This window comes from Carcharhinus amblyrhynchos, chromosome 31, assembly GCF_965287045.1.
Source record: "Carcharhinus amblyrhynchos chromosome 31, sCarAmb.v2.hapA, whole genome shotgun sequence".
Taxonomy (NCBI): Eukaryota; Metazoa; Chordata; class Chondrichthyes; order Carcharhiniformes; family Carcharhinidae; genus Carcharhinus; species Carcharhinus amblyrhynchos.
In genome coordinates this window covers 12,448,004-12,470,238 of record NC_137354.1, presented here as the reverse complement: position 1 = coordinate 12,470,238, position 22,235 = coordinate 12,448,004, and the positions used below count along the sequence as shown (strand labels likewise).

At 41.6% G+C, this 22,235-nt stretch overlaps 1 protein-coding gene across 11 annotated transcripts in view; it reads right to left on the bottom strand.

The window, feature by feature from the left end:
* kcnma1a (potassium large conductance calcium-activated channel, subfamily M, alpha member 1a) overlaps window positions 1–22,235 on the bottom strand; it is a 754,381-nt gene that overhangs the window by 197,284 nt on the left and 534,862 nt on the right. For 9 of the 11 annotated variants that reach the window (XM_080215698.1, XM_080215701.1, XM_080215700.1 and 6 more), the window contains 2 exons: window positions 21,594–21,764; window positions 6,739–6,830 (listed from right to left, as the gene is read on the bottom strand). In XM_080215698.1, the coding sequence (XP_080071824.1) occupies window positions 6,739–6,830; window positions 21,594–21,764 (263 nt within the window). Of the gene's footprint in view, window positions 1–6,561; window positions 6,654–6,738; window positions 6,831–21,593; window positions 21,765–22,235 lie in introns of all 11 variants that reach the window. The other 2 variants (XM_080215699.1, XM_080215707.1) reach the window with 1 other exon arrangement.

The window sequence follows — 22,235 nt, the reverse complement described above, 5'->3', positions numbered from 1 at the left end:
CTTCAGCCACCTACCACCATACCTCTTCACCCACTAACCTGCCACCCGACCCCCCCTCACCCACCCACCTACCCTTTACATCCTCACCCACACACCTGCTTCCCCACTGCCTCACACACTCACCATAATGTACCACTCACTTACTTACCCACTTACCTTACACACCTACCTTCTCGCTGTAGCTTCTGCAACTGGCTCTGGACCATTAAACTCGCTGTATCCCGGATTGGCAGCTCATGCTGTAGTGTAGGAATGCTACACTGAGTAAGTTTGGAAGGTCCTCCATTGGAAGATGGTTCCAAAAAAATTGTCGGAGGCAAGTAGGTAACCTTGTGTCTGATCTGGGTGGTAAACAGGAGTTCTGACCCAGATTGGAAGTTTTGGGTCATTGAGGTTTGCAGTGCATCTGATTTTGGCCACTCTTCAGTTCCCAACTTCTGACAATGTCAACATCTTGCTGATATATTTTTTGGTGTGCACCATGTCCTGTGGTACCTCATGTTAATAACCATTGCTCATCATCAAGCTCAATAAGTATTGGTGTGATATTTTGCCAAGATGGCGTCATAATAACTGATCTTAATCCAAAAGCAACATTCAACAGGCACTTTCCCTCCAGGAAACATTAGGTAGCAAACAAAGCAAGATCTTTGGCTGACGTTCTCCTCTCTACCTGGGACCAGTCACAGCATTCTGACCACATGAGAGCTAGGTCATCAAAAATCATAGTTTAATACAGTGTAGAAGGGGGCCATCAAGTCTGTGTCAGCTCTTTCAAAGAGCAATTCAGTTAGTTCCACTTCCTGGCACTTACCCAATATCATGACAACTTTTCTCCTTCAAATATTTACCCAATTTCCTTTGAGGGCTACTGTTGAATCTTCTTACACCACCCATTAAGCATTGCACTCAAAACCTAACCATCCACTACACAAAGAAATTTCCCCTCAGGTCACTTCTGCCAATCACCTTGAATCCATGTCCTTTGATTATCAATCCTTCAGCTACTGGAAAGCGTTTCTTCTTATTTACTCCATCAAAACCCCTTCATGATTTTAAACACCCTTATTAAATTATCTCTTAGCCTCCTCTGCCCTAAGGACAATTCTTCTCCCGTCTAATCACTCAACTGTATTATCCCATTCTTGGAACCACGCAAGTAAATCTCCTCTGCACCCTCCCCAAAGCCTTCACATTCTTCCTAAAGTTTGGCACCAAGAGTTGGACACAATTCCCCAGCTGGGGACAAACTATTGTTTTACTTGGGCGACTAATTTAAAGTAGAAAGCGAATAACATTGAATTTAAGCTGCTGAAATTTCAAATTTGTTTCTACAAATATGTGGTCACAGAATTCCAATCATATCCCAAGAAGAATCAAATGCTCTGAATTTTAAACATACAAGACTTGGATAGTGGTAGAGGCACTGCTGGGGTTGGAAGGGAGGAGACAAATTTAGGATAACAAAAAAGGAAATGGTCATTAAAGCTTAATATCTGTAGTGAGGCCCAGAAATGAGCTTTCAAAGTGGTAGAAATGAATTATTGAGGAGTGGGATAGCAGCACCAGCGGTCAATTAAATTGGAACGAAAACATTTCATCTTTTTATTAATTCAAATCTCTTGGGCTTTAAAAGAGGAGTAATTAGATATGCATAGAATCCAATAATTTTTTTTTTACAATTTAACAGAACATTAAGCAACATTAAGTTGTGTGAAACTGTGTAACTTAGATTAGAAGGTGAAAGCACATCTGAAGTAATCTGGTCATTAGATGAGTTCCCAGTAGATAATTAATAATTTGGAAAATATTCAACGTAAATCGCCTCCATTGTTAAGGGTGTAAAAAAAATATAATCTTACAAAAGCATCTGCAATCACATGGAAACATCTTTTAGGGAAATGATGGTTCCCATAACCATTTCCTTGAACATTTGTTCCTGTTGAGTGTATAAGTAACATCTGGGTTTTCAGGCTTTAAGCTCCTGTATCCACTGCTTCCCTTGGTAGAGCAGAAAAGGCTCAAGTGATGAGTATAATGAAATGAATATTAAAGGCTAGCTGATACTTTCGGATTTTATTTTTTCGTCATTTTGAACGTATTTTGGTACCTTAAGTGTGAAGCACCATTTCCAGAAAAGCCAAGAAACTTTATCCAGGCCCTATTGTGAAATAGGGTAGGAGCCAGATGAGAGGAATTCAGTTGTGATAATAATTAGTAATGCTCATTTTGCATCTCCCTCCGATCCACTGCTCTTTTAACATCTGCTCGAGAGGGATCTTGTCTCATGAGGATTTTGTACCTGGCTTGTGGTCAATCATGCCAGTGCATCAATCACTCTTCTTCATAACCAAATGGAAGAAAGATAGGATGCTGGAATCCAATAGTTCTGAGATCTGTAGTGAATTGCAGGAGCTAGCTCCTTGAGGGAAAGCTGCTGGCTATATGACAAAGTTACCCCCAACAGCCTTATCCATCAACTCCAGGGTCCCAATGGTTTGGAAAACGCTACAGAATTATTGATTCCATAACTGCAGAAAGCAGGCAGAGCTTTGTGGATAAATGGAGACTTAAGCCAGTGAGCCTTTTGTGCACCGCCAGGGATTTTGACATGTCCCCACCACCAGACTGTCAGACACCTGACGCATACCCAAAAATAGTCTGGCAGGACACAGACATATACCCACCACCAGACAGCAGACACCTAATATATACTCACAAATAGCATGGCAAGATTCAGATATATTCCCACCACCAGTGTGCCAGACATCTGATGGGACACCTGAAAATACTCTGCAAAATTCAGACATGTATCCACCACCAGACACATAACATCCAACAATATTGAAATACATAACTGGACTGTCAGAATTCAGCACACACCTTTAAACTGTCCAACATTAATTGCAAAACACAAGACCTTTATACACAAATACGTTACACCAAACAGCTAGGGAGTGAGTTGGATTATTATCTGGGACCTCCCTTTCCCCAAGCAGCCAACATTTCAGATACAAATCCACCACCACCAGGAAAAGAGGGAAAACGAATGCTCAGTTACAAAAAAAATGACTGAGATTCAAAATAAGGCAATAAAAATACCCTTACCTTATCATGATGGAGAAAGCCATGATGTGGAGTTGCCAGCGTTGGATTGGGGTAGGCACAGTAAGAAGTCTCACAACACCAGGTTAAAGTCCAACAGGTTTATTTGGTAGCACGAGCTTTTGGGTCATTGCCCCTTCATCAGGTGATGCAGTATGATGAAGGGGCAACACTCTGAAAGCTTGTGCTACCAAATAAACCTGTTGGACTTTAACCTGGTGTTGTGAGACTACTTACTATGATGGAGAAAAGCGTTCAGTGCAATACTGACTGTCCAGGTGAGCAGTAATCTCAAGTGGGTACCATCTAACCTTCCTTCCTCTACCTTGTAAATATGTAGCACTATTTGAATCTTAATTTTTCATAGGTTTATATTAAAAGGCTAATTTGGAACAGATTCCATACTTGCATTTGAGTACAAGAAATTAATTTAAAATATGTAGAACTGAAAAAAAATAATTTTGATGCAAACTTTGAAATTAGAATCCTTATTTAAATCAGTTTTTGTTTAAAATGCTTATTGTATGTAGTAATAAACCAGACACTTCATATGATGACACAATTCCTTTTACAGTGCTATGTTCTAAAACTACTTATTAGTGCAAAACTGGTATTTTTATTCTCTGCCATTAAAGCTGTGACAGGATTATTCTACGTTAATAGAGACAAGGGTATAGCATTACTGAGATATGGCACCCTGTACCCTTGAAAATGCCAACTTGCAGGGAGTTCAGCTGGTCATTGTATGTTGCTGCCATTCCAGTCTTCTGATGTCCTACAATACCTTAAATCCTGTACAAATTAAAAGTGTCATCAGCACACCACTTGTGAAATCCAAGTAGATTACTAGGTCCACGGATAGTGAGCTGCTGACTGGCACTAGCTTCAGTTTGTAGGTTGCTGCAAGCATAAAATAGTGCTGCAACTCATCCCAAATCTGAAATCCAAGCTAAAAGGTGATGAGATAAAATGAGCGATTGAGCCTAGTTGTGTTTCTGGTGTCAGTGAACTTGACCGTCTCTGCTTGCTGTTAGTAACAGACGCAGCAATTATCTTTCCATACTATTGGCAATCATGTGTGTCACATCCTGACAACTCAGAGGCTAACATCATTGACTCTGTTAAGAGCCAGCCTTGTAAAAAGAATACTAAGCAAGTAGGAGCTAGGATGGTGATGGTGGAGAACATGATCTTTATCCCTTAAATCCAATACAGGGCATCTGTTCCTGAATGATAACACCAAAAATATGAGTGATAAGAAAAAGAGAGAAACTTCCTGATGCTAGTTTTCCAGTGGATCAATGTTTTCGTGTCTCTGGAAATGGGAAGGAAACAGAAACACAACCAATGATTGACAAACATAGAATGGGGTGTGCATACGCCCTGGTGATGTGTGTGGCTGATATCTGGCAGTCCATTTATTTATTTTTGTTGGGATGGGGCAGAGCTTGGGAAGCAACTATGTAACAGCGCTGACCTGAGTTATCATAGTGCTTCAATTTGACAAATATTTCAACATTTACATCTCAAGGGGCAAAAATCAAGTTAAAACCCTTAGTGGACAATCCGACTGAGCGAAAACATTGTAAACAGGCAGCAGTCAAACACAATCAGCACTTACGTTAAAAAGGAAAGGATAAACAATGTAACAGAAAGCCCACAGACGCAGCACAAATGGAGTAAACCAGGATGAGTTAACATGCAAATGCAGCCATGCAGCAGAGAACCCACAGGGCAGACAGGTAAAGAGCAGCTCCAGCATCAGCACCAGACTCAGCCACACCTCCGTATACTGCTCTAATCCTTGTCTCATTGCTCTAGTGCATTAAAGGCATAATTCTCCTTCGAGAAAGTGCTGCTGCTGTCCTGTGGTAAAGTCTCTTAAAGAATGCAACAGTTTTAGACATTTCAGAAAGCGGGTGCACTTTAGTAGATTTTGCTACTTATGTCAGTCTGCACTAGTGGCTGCCTGCTAGGCTGCACTGGATTCAGAGCAATGCAATTCCATAATCTGATGGCAGGCTTTATTTTTTTCTAACTCTCATCACTGAAGACTTATGAATAATGACAGCTAACAAACGGCGAGCTATCTTAATTGGTGTTTAGACATTCTGTTGCTGCGCAAAATGAATGTTTATGTTGAGTGCTATGTTGATACGGTAAAATTAGAAAGTTGGAAAATAAGTTGTTTATAAAATGTCACTTTGCATCAACTTCCTTCACATTACAAAAAAAAAGTTGCAATTATACGAAAGACAAGAACTGCAGCCAGCTTTCGGGGCTGAGGCCAGAAGCCACACTTGCCAGCTGTGGTTTAAGACATTGCATGACTGGAAATTGCTACCACATGGTCTTATCTCCTGGGCAGGGAGTCTGAACGTTCTGACAATTTGTTCTCTGAACATGAGCCTCCAAATGAAAACCAAAATGTTGGCCAAACATAACATATCGTCAATCTTCTTCTGCTAATGGGGAAACGAGACAAAAAACAAAGGACACTGACTTCCAGAGTGTTTCCCAGCTATATAAGCACTGATGCAAAGTCCAAGTGACTAAAGGTCTTAAAAACTTTACACCGAACATAAATTGAGAACTTTTTCACAGAAGTTACCTCCACCAGGCAGTTTGTGTGCTGATGAAAGAGCTGGTTTTTTAATTAGGGTGGGATAATTAAGGTGGGGTCGAAAATCTGAGGGAATTCACAAAAGACAAAAATTAGCAGAAGCAACAAACAGTGACTATCTAAAAGCAAAAAAAAACGCCCATTCAGTCAAGCAGGCTGCTGACAGATCGTAAAGCAAGCCAAAAGCATTTAAGGATCTGAAGGGCTGGGGGTTGAGGCCTTCAGTTTTGGAAGGGGGAAGGGAAGGGAAGGGAGGGACGCGGGAACTTGACTGAAGATTAGGGCCGAGGATTTAGACCACACAGTATCACTGAGCTGAACGCTGGTGACAGACGAGCCTCTGGCAAGCTCTCGCGAAATGGTTTCCATGGAAGAGTCACATGGATTTTAATGAAACATGGAAAGTACAAAAGCTGCACGCAGAAAATAAGGATGACAATATCAGAGTGATGGAAGAACTGACAACAAGGCCAGATTAGATATTCTTTAAAATGGAAATTTAGAAATTAATGATGCAATGTAAATATGAAAATTAAACAATGATGTTATCCTTTTTTGGGAGGAAATGCCAAAACAAGGTAGCTGGAATAGTCTGGCTGCCATGCTTTTCTTCAACCTTGTGTGCTGTAGACTAATAAAACAATAGGAATTCTTGTTTTGAGGCACCGACAAAAAAAAGTTAACAAAGGTGACATGTGCCTTATCAGAGCCAAATGTCTCCAATGACAGTGTGACAATCCTAGCAGTAACATCTGACATCACAGTGCAAACAAAATATTAAATCTCTGTGGGTCAGAGGTCACCACAAACATGCCTTGTCCAGTTTGACTTACTTTCTGCCTCGTGTCGCATTAAAAGTCCCTCCGTATTTCTTCCGATTAAGGATGAGAGCAGCAATTTCTGGTACGTATCGAGCAAACATTGCCTACATGCATGAAACAGAAAAAGAAAATGGCATGCAGAGAGTGTTCTACTGCATCAGAGGCAGCAGAGGCGCATGGGATACTTACTTTCTTCCATTAACCGCACTATAGGTACCACCATATTTCTTGCGGTTTCCTATTAATTCTATGATTTCAGGGACGTAGCTCGCAAACATGGCCTAAGAAGAAGATAGGAGACAGAAGAATAGACTAAAAAGAGAGGCCAAAGAGGGGGGTGGGATGCTGTGCTCTAAGGTTCAGAAGATGTTCTTAAGATCTGAAACCATGAAAGAATTAGTCAGATCTGTAAAGAAGATCTCAGCTCTGCTCAAACTAGAACTCACAAAGCAAAAAGGCTCAAGGAAAGGGTTCTTTTTCATAAGAATCTAAAGGAATTGGAGTTGTTTTGAAATTATGTTGCGAGAGTATTTTCATCTACTCAAGAGATGTTTCTCTAACAGAACAGTAAAGGCAACAAATAAACTGTAGCATCTAAAAGAACAAATGAGGCCAAAGGCTCAGAAGAGCTTGCACCAGTTTAATTTGTGAGTTTTAGGAAATTTTTCAATGAAAATAATTGGACCAAAATCATGTTTTTGAAGAAAATAAAAATGTTAAAAAAAATTCAGAGCTGATCATGTAACAGCCAAACAAGTCCAAAAGGTCTGCTCGCAAGATTCAACATTGAAGGAAAAAAATGCAAAAGTAGTCAAGAGAAAATTTCTATCTGCCATGTTTCGTGCAACAAACACTTTGCTTGTGGTAGGTTGCATCTGAGAGCTGTGTCTGGATGAGTTTCTGAATGATTTACGTCGGGATCCACGTGGAGCCACCTCACAGTTACCCTGGCTGGTCTATGGCGAGCTATTCTCAATTGTAAACTCAAACATCAAGCTTTAGTTATGGCCGTTCAACATTCGTTATCAGCAAGGGTGCTAAGCTGTATGTAAAAGAGACAGCAGGATCTTCTCAACATACACTGAACCCTCAAATGGTGCATTTGGTTCATTCTCATGAAAATTAAGTGAGAGCCCTGTCTTGTCAGATTGGATCGGGAATGTCCCAACTTGTTGGGACTCTGAATTGGCTTTAATTTGACTTGACTGGATTGGAATAAAGTAAACAAAAAAAAAAATTATATGTTGAAACGTACTTTCAGCAGAAATTAATTAAACTAAAATCCAGTAGCACTTATGATACAAATAAAAATATGCTGACTCAAGAGGAAACTCTAGCTCGTTGTCTTCCTCCCACCTTCAGAAGAATTGAAACTAACCATAGCACCATTATAACAGTTCTTAGCACATATCAACTCCAGAAGCTCCACCTGTAGACTGATTTTACTAATTGAGGCATCAAAACAGGAGAAGGAACATAAGAACATAAGAAATAAGAGCAGGAGTAAGCCATCTAGCCCCTTGAGCCTACCCCGCCATTCAATAAGATCATGGCTGATCTGAAGTGGATCAGTTCCACTTTCCCGCTTTCTCCCCATAACCCTTAATTCCCTTGTCCATCAGAAACCTATCTACCCATGACTTAAATATATTCAGCGAGGTAGCCTCCACCACTTCAACGGGCAGAGAATTCCAGAGATTCACCACCCTTTCAGTGAAGAAGTTCCTCCTCAACTCCGATCTAACCCGCACCCCCCCCCTTATCTTGAGGCTGCGCCCTCTAGTTCTTCTATCCTTTCTAAGCAGGAAGAATCTCTCTACCTCTACCCTATCTAGCCCCTTCATTATCCATGTCTCTATAAGATCCCCCCTCAGCCTTCTAAACTCCAACGAGTACAGACCCAGTCTATTCAGTCTCTCTTCATGGGCTAACCCCCCAGTATCAGCCTAGTGAACCTTCTCTGCACTCCCTCCAAGGCCAATATATCCTTCCACAAGTGCAGCGACCAAAACTGCATACAGTACTCCAGCTGCAGCCTCACCAGTACCCTGTACAGTTGCAGCAAGACCTCCCTGCTTTTATATTCTATCCCCCTCGCTATAAAGGCCAACATTCCATTCGCCTTCTTGATCACCTGCAGACTTTTTGCAACTCGTGCACAAGGACCTCCGGGTCCCTTTGCACCATAGCATGCTGCAGCTTTTCGTCTTTTAAATAATAATCCCTCCTACTATTATTTCTACCAAAGTGGATAACCTCACACTTGCTAACATTATACTCCATCTGCCAGGTCCTCGCCCTCTCGCTTAGCCTATTCAGATCTCTCTGCAGACTTTCCACACCCTCCACATGATTTGCTTTTCCACTCATCTTTGTGTCATCAGCAAATTTTGCCCTGGATGGTGTCAAGTTTCGAGTGTTGCTGGAACTACACTCATTCAGGCAAGTGCAGAATATTCCATCACATTCTTGACTCGTGCCTTGTCTGAGGGTTTGAGGAGTCAGGAGGTGAGCTGCACAGATTCCTGGACTCCAACTTGCTCTTGTAGACACAGTATTTATATGGCTAGACCAATTCAGTTTCTAATGTTGATCATGGGGTAGTTAGCAATGGTAATGCCACTAAATGTCAGGGGATGATTAGATTCTCTTTTGTTGGAGATGGTCAATGCCTGGCACTTATGCGGTGCAAAATTTACTTACCACTTGATGGCCCAAGCCTGGATATTGCCCATATCTTGCTGAGTTTGGACACGGACTGTTACAGTATCTGAGAAGTCACAGATTGTGCTGAATATTGTGTAACCATCAGCAAACATCCCCACTTCTGACCTTTCGATAGACGGAAGGTCAATAATGAAGCAGATCAAAATGGTTGGACCTAGGACATTTCCTTGAGGAACTACTGCAATGATGTCCTGGAGTTCCGATAATTGACCTCCAATAACCACAACCATCTTCTTTTGTGCTAGGTATGAGTTCAACCAGGACAGAGTCCCCATCCTCTACCCTTTGACTCTCACTGACTCCAGTTTTACTGGGCTCCTTATTGTCAAGGGTAGTTACTTTCATCCCATCTTATTTTGACAGAGAAGTTAACAATGACCAGGGCCGAGTCAATAAGAAGGTCTCTTCTCTGGATCCCACGTCTGTATTTTCAAACCCAAAACTAAGGGCATGTTTTACTGGGCAGCAGTGATTGCTCTGCTCCAGAGATACCCAACACCAGACTCCCAAAACAACTTCTCAACTTGGACCTCGATCAAGGTATGAGTCTCCCAGGTGAGCAACAGAAACACTTTAGAGACATCTTTAAAGCATCCCTGAAGAGAGATCAAATATCCCTGCAGACTCATGGGAGTTCCTGGCTTGTGACCAACCGAAAAGCAGAACATTCAGTCAGGATGGCACAGAACACATTGAGAGACTTTGGTGGGAACATGCCAGAGTTGGAGTTGAGGCACTGGTGAGAGTGCACTGACCTCCCAACAACTGATCTATCTTAGCATCCAAGCACCACCTGCCCCGCATGTGCCAGAGTCTGCATATTGTGTGCTGGAGCACCCATCTCAAATCCCATTGAACTGCAGTGGAAGCAAGTCATTCTCGATCCCAAGGAACTGGCTAAGAAGATTACTTTTATTAAAACATCCTTTTAAATGTGAGTGCAAATGGCAAACAAGCATGAATTATTTCACATAAGCAGTGACTGAATTGAATATGTTACAGAGTGTGCATATTTGATAAGAAATTCTCTTAAACCAGTATGTTGAGAAGACCTGCATCATGAATCATCACCTCACTGGATTTGAATGCCTCAGTTGTGTACTTCAAGTTAAATTAGTGAGCCTCTTAGTTGGTCTTTAAAGATTTTGGATTCCATAGTCTGGACAATGACTTGTTTACACCAGTGAATGAATGCTGACTATTGTCTATGCTATACTCAAGAAGGTGTCAAAATTGTTTCTGACATTGAAATGTCAGTGATGAAAGTGTTCACCTGTTTATATCACTCTGAGCAATTTCTGAATTCATATCAGTGATGGTTACTAATAAATTTGACATGTTCTCATCCAGGGGTACAGGCTTTACAGTGCAGCCTATAACCACATGTTTGTTAGCAGCTGGAGAGGGACACAGAGGGGTAGGACTCCTGAAACCGCACTAAAAAATCTAAAACAACATTTTATTAAAAGGAGCAGATCACACAGAAGGGATTATGGTCGCTGGCATATGTAGAAAATCATTAAACAAAACAAAAATAGCTCAAAACACCAACCTGGAACTATGACATAAAGCAAGACAAATGTTTGTTTTCTACATTATCTACGTCACTGAAACTTTTTCATAGAACTGGTTTTAAAATGAGTAACAGCTAAAATTCCACTAATTTTCACCAGCTCATTTTAAAAACACAGAAGATTGAAAACACATTTTGATTGTATATAATCCCGGTTACAAAAAAAATAATTTCTATTGGCATTTCTGAACAATCTCATCAAGTCAAAAGGCAACTTTACCCTGCTTAAAAAAAACAAACAAATGGTTCAGTGTGGTTCAAATTAGCTCAGAATTGAGCCCTACATTGGAGACTCTTGACTCTCTACCTGCTATATGTAGCCCTACGCAGAACAGATTTGGGCAGTGTCAACTTTTCACTGTCTGGATACTAGTATGCTGATCAAAACTGCCCATAAATCAGGGCAAGAAAGGCATTAAAGCCAGCTGCCTCACTTAGGTCACAAAGATAGCAGTTGTGTGGAAAAATAGGAGGCATTCCCTGCAGCCTTTTTCTCAGATTTGAGCTCCGGCATTGTCAAATAATATGGTCATGGCACTAAAGTCGTTTCCATATTTCATGAAAATAAAGTCACAATCCAAAACAGACAGCAACACGGGATGAAAATTAGTGATGGTTTTGGATGCCTTCCACAGCGTGGGCATCAATTTAGTGGAAGTCAAATTTACATTTATACCTAACTTTTTATGATTTTTAATTACTTAAAATGAGCAGCACAAGCAGATGATGAGCTGTGGGATATGATCTATATCCCACTCAGCTGGTAATCATAACTCACTTGTAATTGTTAGCTGAGAGTTGTCAGGCTATTCTGCTATAGGAAATAAATCGTATTTCACAGCTCAACACATATCTTTGATTTACGTTACACCTGGCTATACTATAGCCAAGCTTGGAATGCTTAATGACAACCCAGGGTGCTTAAAGTGGAAAATGTTTCACTGCCAGCACTGATATTCACCCATCTTAATGAACATTAAAATTCACCATTTTCTTTTACATCTCAAGTAGTAAATGTTCATAATTGGCTCTCCGATAAAATCCTCAGTCATCTCCTCTGAGCTTCTTACTGATGGGTTGTGTAGAGATCTAATTTAACAATACAGGCAGTAGCATTCCCAAATCTTACAGGTCAGAAAATGTGACAAATTGTATGGGAGATTGCACACGCAACTGGAAAAATTAAGTATAATTGTTCAATCTGTCCAAGTTCAGGAGGAATCAGTAGGATCCACTGATAGAACAAAATGGATAAAATTGGGTATATTCTGGGTAGTCTGTCCCTACCCCACAGATTTGTGTTCTTTCCATTCATTAGTGACTGCACAAATGAGTGCAAGCTCAAAAGGGAGACTGCAAATGAAATCTACAGAGTCCGCCTGAGAAATAATGAAGTGGGTGATATGAGGTGTAACTAAGGTTTCCAGAAGTAGAGGGCTTTACTTGCTGGAAGAGGAGAGCAGTTTCATTAGAGTTACTTTAAAATAATTTACACCAATAATACAGTTTGGAGGCAGTGGGAGTAGAGTGAGGCTGATATTTTTAAATTGAAAATATCCTAGTGGATCATCCATGCTGTTGCTCACTGTTGTCAGATGTTGAACCAGGATGGGCATCAATCGCCAGAGGGGTCAGAGGGGCATTTTTCCCTGTGTGGGCTCTGGGCTTTTTAAAATTTCCTCTCTCGGTGATTATATGGCCCTGAGGGTGGGTAGGAGGGAAGGAGTGGTTCATTCACGATGTTCCAATGATCATGTTGCTGGGTAGACTAGAGGGACGAGCTGGTCTTCCCCTGCCAGTCAGTCTTGTCAGTTATTTTGTTAAGGCAGAACCATGGCAGTGTATTATTCTGCTGCTAAACTGGAGCAGTGTGCAATCAGTTCCTCCTTTCTATGGCTGCATAGTCTGACTGCTGTGTAGACACCTTGAAGCTAATTGGAAGGCAATTGTTCTTGGTGGACCCAGAAATAAATGGCAGCATGCTCTTTGGAGCTACAGATATAATTTTAGCAGAATATTTTAAACAACAGAATAATATTAAGAAATAAAATATAAAACAATCAACAGGAATAGCCTGTCAGCCAGTTAGGAACACTGCTTCGCTGCTGTGCTGACTGATCTCAACAGTGGGAAGCTTGCATGCTTAAACTTTAATATATCCACTCAGCAAAACTGCATGAAAAAGAATTAATGGCATCCCCTGCTGTTGAATAAAATACAGTCTTTCAACATACCGGACTGCTTTATGGTGCAGCTGCACAGAATTGGCTGAGGGGCTTCTTGTTTTGCAGTAAATTATATTTTTAAAAAATTTTTTTTCTAAAAAGTCTCCAAGAGGGTAGAGTTGCCTTTGAACTAACTTACTAATGAGTCAACATGCTATCCACCCCCCCTCCACTTCACAATTAACTTCTTTTCTCCAAGACCAGAATACTTAAAGCTCTTGTTTGGAATTTCTGTGATGTTTTATTTTATATTTAGATGCTTCAGTGGGGTCATTGTCATGTTAACAAAACCATTGTCTGAAGCTTGCCATTTTTCGATTCAGAAACAGCAGCACAATCTCAGTTTATAAAGTAAAACATTTCTTGTTCCAGTTTTAAAATTAAATTGCTATGTATTATAATTTGAGAACACAGCAGATTAGGTAGTTGTCTAGTATCAAGGTTTCCTTCGTCTTAAAAGACTATCACAGAATTCCATTGCAAGACAAGCACTTAAAAGAAAATGTCTGATAACATATAGTTTAAGCATTAAAAACACCCTGGGGATGAATAGCTCTGGCTGCCTTTGCAGAGTCAACATATGGCAAGGACAGTGGGGTGCGAACATTAATGGTCCTAATCTTCCTCAGTCACAAAACATAATTCAGTGAACCCCCGCTGCTTTGCCTCTATGTTGCCCAGAAACTGTTTGCAAACCTGCCAATGAATTGGTAAAAATAAAGGCCTCTTCTTCAATCAAATCAGTGGAAATGTAATCAGCACCAGGAACTCTTGTACCAGGAGTAACTCTTCTGGGGTCGATCAAGTGATGGCTGGTGCTGGTAAGTACAGCTGCGTATGGTCATGGTTCTGCACTATTGGGATGGAAACCTGCCACACTGTACAGTCAGAAAGTGCGCATGGCTCTGAGAAGCTATGTGCCTGGCATTACCAAGCTAAGGGTGCCTAAATTGCATATAAATTAGCCAACTGTCCAATATTAAGCTTTCAAGACCTTACCAGCATTGCTTTTATATTATTAAATGGCTGCTAGTTGGTGGGCCTTTCAGCTATGTTTGGCTGTCTGTTTAAAGGGAACCCTGCTTGGCAACTGTAGCTAGTTGTAAACAGATTCCATGATTTCTCCACTTTGTTGTTCCCTTTGCTTTTGCTGCAGAAGTTACTGAAGCTTCTTAAAGCTGCACTCCTTCTCCCTTTTGTGTGTGTTTCCAAGAGAAGTGGCCAAACCTAAAGAAGATCAAAACGTTCAAAGGAAAGGTCATCAGCTAGAAACATTAAATCTGTTTCCCTCCTTACAGATGCTGCCTAACTTGCTGACCACTGCCAGCCTTTCAGAACTCAGTATTTCGCTTTTACCTAAATGTGTCCCACTGGATATCTTTATTCACCCGCAGGTTATGGAGATATGGAAGAAGCGTAAAGAACAGTTGTCTGTACACTTCAGAAGCAGGACACAGGCATATTATTATATTGCCGGCTGGGTATTACAGTCAAGGCAATGTACAAGGCTTAAGCACCCGAGAAGTTGAAGAATCACTGGTGAGGCAGTGACAGAACTGAGTCATCTCCTTCAGCCAAGCACTGAAGTCAGTCTGAGGACAGGGCCAGTTCACAAAGGCTGATCTTTCCAATCAACAGGAGCTACTTGTGAAACCTCATGATCTGTAGTGCATGAATGCACTCTTCAGGTAAGAGACACGTTGCTTGTTCAAGCCACAGATTTCAGTAATTTCTCCATGGAAGCCAGCCAAGAGCACTTTTACCATCTGGCTCAATTCCCCAAAGTGCCAGATATTATTGGTGGCGCATGCAAGTCCTTTGCCTCCACATCATTCCATTTTGAATATAAAGGGGCTCTATTCCAGGCCCATATAGCTGGTCTGTGATTATGAGAATGCATCTAGTATTTTCCATTGAGATATCCTTGGACATGGCTTGATCAGACGTGACTTGTGTACGTATCGAGCTTTTGGTGGAGCAAACTGCCCAGATGTTAAAACTGATTGGGGAAGGTGAGGTGGGGGTGGTAGGAAATCTTTTAGTAAGGCCTGAGTTCTACATTCTGCTGGCCCTTACAAACTTTCTACACAACAAATTAAGGAAAAAACTAGCACCAACCAATGGCTGAAAGATGCCCTAATGGGATCAAGTAGATATTTGCAGAAAATTCAGCAAGAGTCTTAATGCTGCAAAAGGCTGTCTTTCTAGTTAAGAGTCTGAGCCATTCACTATGCAACAGTCTTCTATATGTTTTGCAATACCTTGCCAAAAATCTGGCTTTTCACCTTTGCCCTGAACCTTGCACCAAGATTCATGATATCACTTTTAATCTTTCCCATCCCAATGCGCTCTCACAATACATTAGTACACTAGTTTAGAAAAATGTAATTCATCATGACAATGTAGGATGCAGGAGTTCCGCATATTAATTCCATACAGCTTCACAGAAATGGTGAGCGAAATCTTTGCTTCAGGGGCTGGCAACTGAAGCTGGGACGGCTTCTGGGTTTTGCAGCTGTTTCTAAGAGGATGGGACGAGCAAAGAGTCACTCTGAACGGGGTGGAGAGAGGGAGAGACAGGGAATTCTTCTACAGCACAGCCTTTGGCTGGAAGCACAGCCTGCAATGGAATACTCACCTCCAGGTAGTGATATAGTCTATAATGTTGGGATACTGCAGGCCGATAGGAAAATCTCAGTCCACCTGATTCAGCTGCTCTTCACAAGGCTTTTAACAAACCGAGGCATGTAGGGCCCTGAACACTGTCTCCCCTAAATGGCTGGGCCTGGAATGTGGTTGGGAAACCAGCACACCTGCTGGTGCTGGAAAACTCTGTCCTGTGTCTGAGTTTAGGACTATGTGAAAGGAGGCCATGGATGAGTAAAAGTCTCCGCAGGTTTCTGTCGCTGAGCCAGGCAGTCATATCACATTGCACAGAGACGTGTTAGTCATTTTCACAGATGTCCCCAAACTTTGACAGCTTGGGCACCCAAATAGTTGCTTGAAATGTGATAGTGAGCCATCAAACTGCATTCCCGATAAGATGTAGGAGTGGAGGTAAGCCATTCAGCCCATCGAGTCTGCTCTGCAATTCGATGAGATCAAGTCTTTTATGATAATCCTCAACTCCACTTTTACATCTTACCCCCACAATCCTCAATTCCCTCAGTGATTAAAAATCTATCTCAGCCTTGAACATACCTAACGACACAGCCTCTACAGCCCTCTGCGGTAACAAATTCCAGAGATTCACTACCCTCAGAGAAGAAATGCCTCCTCATCACTGCCTTAAATGGGTGACCCCTTCCTTTGAGTTTATGCCCTCTAGTCCTAGGCTCTTCCACAAGGGGGAATAACCTCTCAGCATCTACTCTGTCAAGCCCCATGAGAATCCCATCTGTCTCAACAAGGTCGACTCACATTCTTCTAAGCTCCAATGAGTGCAAGCCCAACCTACTCAACCTCTCCTCATAAAGAATCCCTCCATACTTGGGATCGACCTAGCACACCTTCTCTGGACTGCCTCCAATGCCAGTATATCTTTTCATAGATACGGAGACCAAAACTGTTCACAATATTCCAGTTGCCATCTGACTAGTGCCTTGTATAGATTTAGCAAGAATTCCCTATTTTTATACTCCATTCCCAAAAGGCTGATATTCCATTTCCCTTCCCAACTGCCTGTTGAACTTGCATGCTAGCCTTTTATGATTTATGGATGGGGACCCCCAAATTCTTCTGTGCTGCAGCTTTCTGACTTCCTGGTCAACTCTTGCACCTCCTCTATTGCCACGTCCACAAATTTGTTCCTAATTTATTGATGAAGTGCCCCCTTCTACAACACATTAAATTAACACCTCGGAGTGGATGGATCTGTGCTGCTTTTTTTGTGCAGTCTTTTCCTGCAAATACACAGAAGGGAGATACGTCAGAATGAGAAATCAAAGAGGTGTGTGTCAAAGTGACTACCTCATGTCAACCCTTGAACATCTGCCACCTGGTCTTGGCAACAAATTTGATAAATACAGCTGCCAGGTTTAGTGGATATAGGGAAGCATGGGTTTGGGGATGCCAGTTTATTTGGAATATAGGTGAGCAATCCCCAGATTGTGTTTCATTATCCCTCTCTGATACTTCACCAAGCTTCCAATGAATGCTGCTGAGATGGAATGTGGGACAAGTTTAGAAAATTCAGCAAAGCATAAAGACATTTATTCGCAAACTTCTTCCTACCTGGGTCCCAGGATCTGGCCGGAATTGACACAGCACGCACTCTTCCACCAAACTTCATCCAGGTTGGTCTGGCATTGTTTTTCCACTGATGGAAATCTCTGTACTCCAAAATCAATCAGCCTCCCCGACCCACCTCCAAAGCTGCATTCTTATTTGCTGACTTGCTCCAGCCATTTCTCTCTCTAACAAGCCAACATTCCTAGGAGAATAGCAGCCCTTTAAGAGCTGCTGCCACTAGATGAGATGCTCTTTGACCCAAATGTGTACCCAATCCATCATGTGTCCATGAACTAGGAACTCTGAGATGGTGGAAATTTGCCAAGCTCACATTCTGATGCAAGGTCAACTAAGGACACAGTAGACATGTGAAGCAACTGGTGTGTCCTAGCCACCATTGCAATACTGGGATCCCAATATTGCTTCCACAGTGTGATGGTGCTGCAAATAGGAAATATATGCTGCCAGATGCCAGGACAGCATCTCAATGGTGAATCCAGAAAAATAAAACCTCGTGCCTAATAATGTACTCTGTGAAAGAGGCATTGGTAGTATTACAGTATTTTCCTGGATAACAATTTATGTGTTGAATAAATTTGCTGAACTTTTTGTTTGCATTTGCAGGGCTGAACTCTACTTTTCCTACTGACACAATGGGAATAAGATAGATGCACTGCTATCATGATGCCACATCCTGTTCTTTCTATTGGACTCATTCAGAATAAAATGGTCAACATCTTATCCTAAACAGCATAATCCAAGGAATTCAGGTTGAAGAAATTGCAATTTGCAAGCGGCTTCTCATTGTAATCCGTGCTGAGGCTTCTGAGTGCCACTGTTTAAAGCTTCACATAGCTGAACTGCCCAAATATAAATATTAACAAATGTTTTATGAATTTGACATAATCCAATTCCAATTCTAAAGCAGAACACTACCCAAAACTTGGAATAAATTGGCAAGTCACTGCAAAATCCAATTATTCCCAGACACCTTTTTCTTTCGTTGTATAGTCTTTAAAGGCCCTGCGATTCTTCATTCAAATCTTGTCACACTTCCACTCAGTTTAAAGTCTTAGAATTAGAATGTGCTTCCTTTCACAGTCCTTTCCTCCAACAGTAACTCCCTTTCTCTTTGCACGGAACTGCTTCAGCCATCAATCTATCCGATCTGCTAACCTACGTCACCTTATGACCCTATGTTGTTGTGGGGAAGTCATATTCTACTTGAAACGCTAACTCTTTCTCTCTCCACAGATGCTGCAAGGCCTGTTGAGTATTTTCAGCACTTTGCTTCTATTTCAGATTTGCCGCATGCACAGTAATCCTCATCCAGTAATCCGTCATGTCCTCCCGAATTTGACGTCATCAGCCAATTTCATTATCAGTTCTCTTCTGCGTCTGGCCAAAATCATTTTATTAAATGGAAAAAGTATGAACAACATTATCCATGTAATTTCAATCCAAAACGTATCTATTTAGCTCTGCTTTCTGCTTTCTCTCCCCCACTGGTCGCTCTATGTGGCTACATTTCCTTTAATATGTAATGGTGTCACAGCAAACCATGAGATGAACAACATTCATAGAATCCCGACAGTGCAGAAGTAGGCCATTTGCACCAATGACAATTCCATCCAGGACCTATCCCCGTAACACAGTATATTTACCCTACTAATCCTCCTGACACTAATTTACCATGGCCGGTCAACCTAACCTGCCCCTCCTTGGACTGTGGGAGGAAACCTACGTAAAACACGGGTGAAGGTGCAGACTTCACAGTGTCACCGGAGGCCAGCATTGAACCCAGATCCCTGGCGCCATGCAGCAGCAGTGCTAACCACTGAGCATCTTTGGAGTACCTCCCAATCCAATGCTGGAAGCTCAGAGATTACAGTCCAACATATTGTGAAATTGCAAAATTTAATTAAATTAACTTGTATTTATATGCACTATTAACATTATAAAAATGTCCCAAGATGCTTCCCAGGAATGTAAATCATACACAAAAGTGATTCCAATCCTTGAGATCTTGGCACAGGTGACCAAAGGCTTGGTCAGAAGAGGTGGGCTTTGAGGGGGGATTCCAGAGTTTAGGGCCAGAACAAAAATATGGGGAAGAGATAAAATGGACAGTACAAAAATTGTTTCCCTTGGTGAAGAATTCTAGAATCAGGGGACATAGATTCAAAATATGTGGCAGAAGGTGTAGAGAGGACATGAGGAAGAACTTTATTTCGCAGAGGATAGTGGGTGTCAGGAATTCACTGCCCGAGTTGGTGGTGGGGGCAGAGACCCTAAACTCTTTTTAAAAAAGTACCTGGATCTGCACCTACAGGGCTATGGGACAGGTGCAGGAAGGTGGGATTAGAAAGAGCACGCAGATGTCTTTCGACTGGCATGGACAAGATGGGCCGAATGGTCTCCTTCTGTGCTGTAGCTTTTCCATGGTTCTAACAGCCAAAGACAAGGCCACCAGAGGCTAAGTGAGTGGTGAAAGTAGGTCATCTTGGTGATGGAGAGGGTATGGGGTCAGAAGCTCTGTTCTGAGTCAAATAGGACACTGATCTTGCAAACAGTCTGCTTCAGCCTCCAACAATGACAGGGGGAAGGAAGGAGTTTGTGGTTGGGACCAAATACATTGGCTTCAGTCTTTCCAATATTTAATTGATTGAAATTTCTGCTCATTCAATATTGTGTCTTGAATAAGCATTGTGAGAAATTGGAGGTGATGGTGGGTTGAGCTGGGTATTGTTCATGTACATGTGGAATTTGGTACATTTTGGGATGAACTTATCAGGGACATTATTTAGAACCAAGGATGTATCCTTAGTGACTCCAGAGGTAGAAGCCGTTACAGGTGATTCTCTGGCTACACCAAAATAAAAATTGAACCAGAGGCAAACAGTTCCACTCATCTGGATTACTGTGTAGAGGTGTTGGAGAATGGTGTGGTCCCAAAACCAACCTCTCACATTTGTGTAACAACGGCATAATTTCCCTGACAAATCTCTTAAATGGTACCTTGTCAAATGCCTTCAGAAAATTCAACAATCCTATTGCATTTTTCTACCTAAACATCCCATAGTTTTCTCTTCACAAGCATTTTGAAGGAAAACCGTATCCCTCAAATGTATTCAGCCCATATTCCTGATCAGCCCAAAAAAGGGTAGAGAAATGTAATAATATAAAACAAACCCATAATTTGGCTGGGTTTTTACAGCTAAAGTGTTACCAATTAAAAGGGAAATGTTGTAGTGAAGGAATGAATGTAACCTGTTGTCCTTTTTAATAAGTATTTTCCCAAAGTATCGGGACAATTCTTAGCCTTTTTCCCCGATGCCGACTGTTCCCGTAGATTATCACCAATGCCTGCTCAACTACAAAAAGGTGGGAATGGGCTGATTATCTCTTCTCAAATAAATAATCACCACTCCCACAATTGGAGATATCTTCGGATAATTACTGAGATGAGACACATGGACCCACGTCAACCCAAACATCACCAGAAACGTGACACATAGTCAATGTCAGCTCAGGCTTTCCGGGCTGATATTGAGCAGTGTTACTAAACCTTTCTAAACTGAGCCTCAATTGCGCCTTTGTGATGTCTCTAAAATATGCTCATTACTGTACGTTTAAAAAAAAATTTCATTTGTTTGTGAACATCCACTTTTATAGGTAGGATATAGCAGCTTCGCTGAACATTAAATACTGGCTTGAAGCAGAACCTTAAAAGAACATCTTATCAAATACTCTGTGGCTTACCACATAATGGGCAAGTGTGTGAGAAGTATCACTTGATATGTACTTGCATGGCTGAGATCGAGAAACTGGATCGCCCTGTGTAATGGATCACTCGGCTTCTCGGTAAACAGTGACCGAGCCTGACCTGTAATTAAATGACCTTCCCATCAGGCCCAGGCAGCTGTCAACATGTCTGTCGATTTGTAAACTGCGGAGGTGACCTTACAGAAGGAGTTGCAGCACCAAGCACATCTTCGGGGATCTGATACACCCAGTGTCAGATTTTGGATATTTTCTTTTGTGATTCTGGGCAAAGGTGCAAAAAAAGGCAAAAAAAAGCTTCTTAATCAAATGAGTGCGATGGGAGTTTACAATTTCTCCAAAACATTTTAACGTGTCGGTGGCAGCATTTGTACTTTGCATAACAGGATGTGGGACGGAAATTGAAATTTGGAATGCACACTCGGCCTTTATTTTACCATTTGAAGCAGGTTTGGGAGATCCAGGGCTGCAGTGATTAATCACAATAAATAGAGATGATATTTTACCAAGCCCCCGAGGATGAAGAAGACCATAAAAAGCCGTCCAAGCGTTGTCCTTGCATAAACATCTCCATAACCAACTGTGGACATTGTGACCATAAGTAAGTAGACACATTCCCAATATGTCAGTGGTTGGGAATTTTGGAAGTTTTCCCATGGATCCCCTGAGTTCTCCACCTATGAGCAGCAAAAGGAAAAGACAGTCGTTAAGAATCTTGAGGCTGGAAGGAGCTTGACAGATACGGAGAAGTGAGTGAGCAATAATATAGCTTGAGCACCATCTAGTGTCAACACAGGCACACTTACACTGTTCTGAATTCTTGAGAGAGAGATTTATTTGATTTGAAACCATGAAAATACAACCAATAACTTCTCTTCTGTTTGTTCCTCATCACGGAATATTCGGGATCTGCAGAACCACATTCTGTAAAGCCCTGCTCACGCTGCATTTCATGCTTGTGTTTCAGATCTGTTAAAGACACAAGTGCTGCAGGGGACCAAGGGAAACGGAAGGACTGACAAGCTTGAAAGAATTTCCTTCGCCAATTCCCTCCCAATATATCAAAATACATAGAACATAGTTCCTGCCAGATTTATGTTCCGCTCGAATCTCCCTCCATCCTTCTTCATATCAGTCATTCACCATAA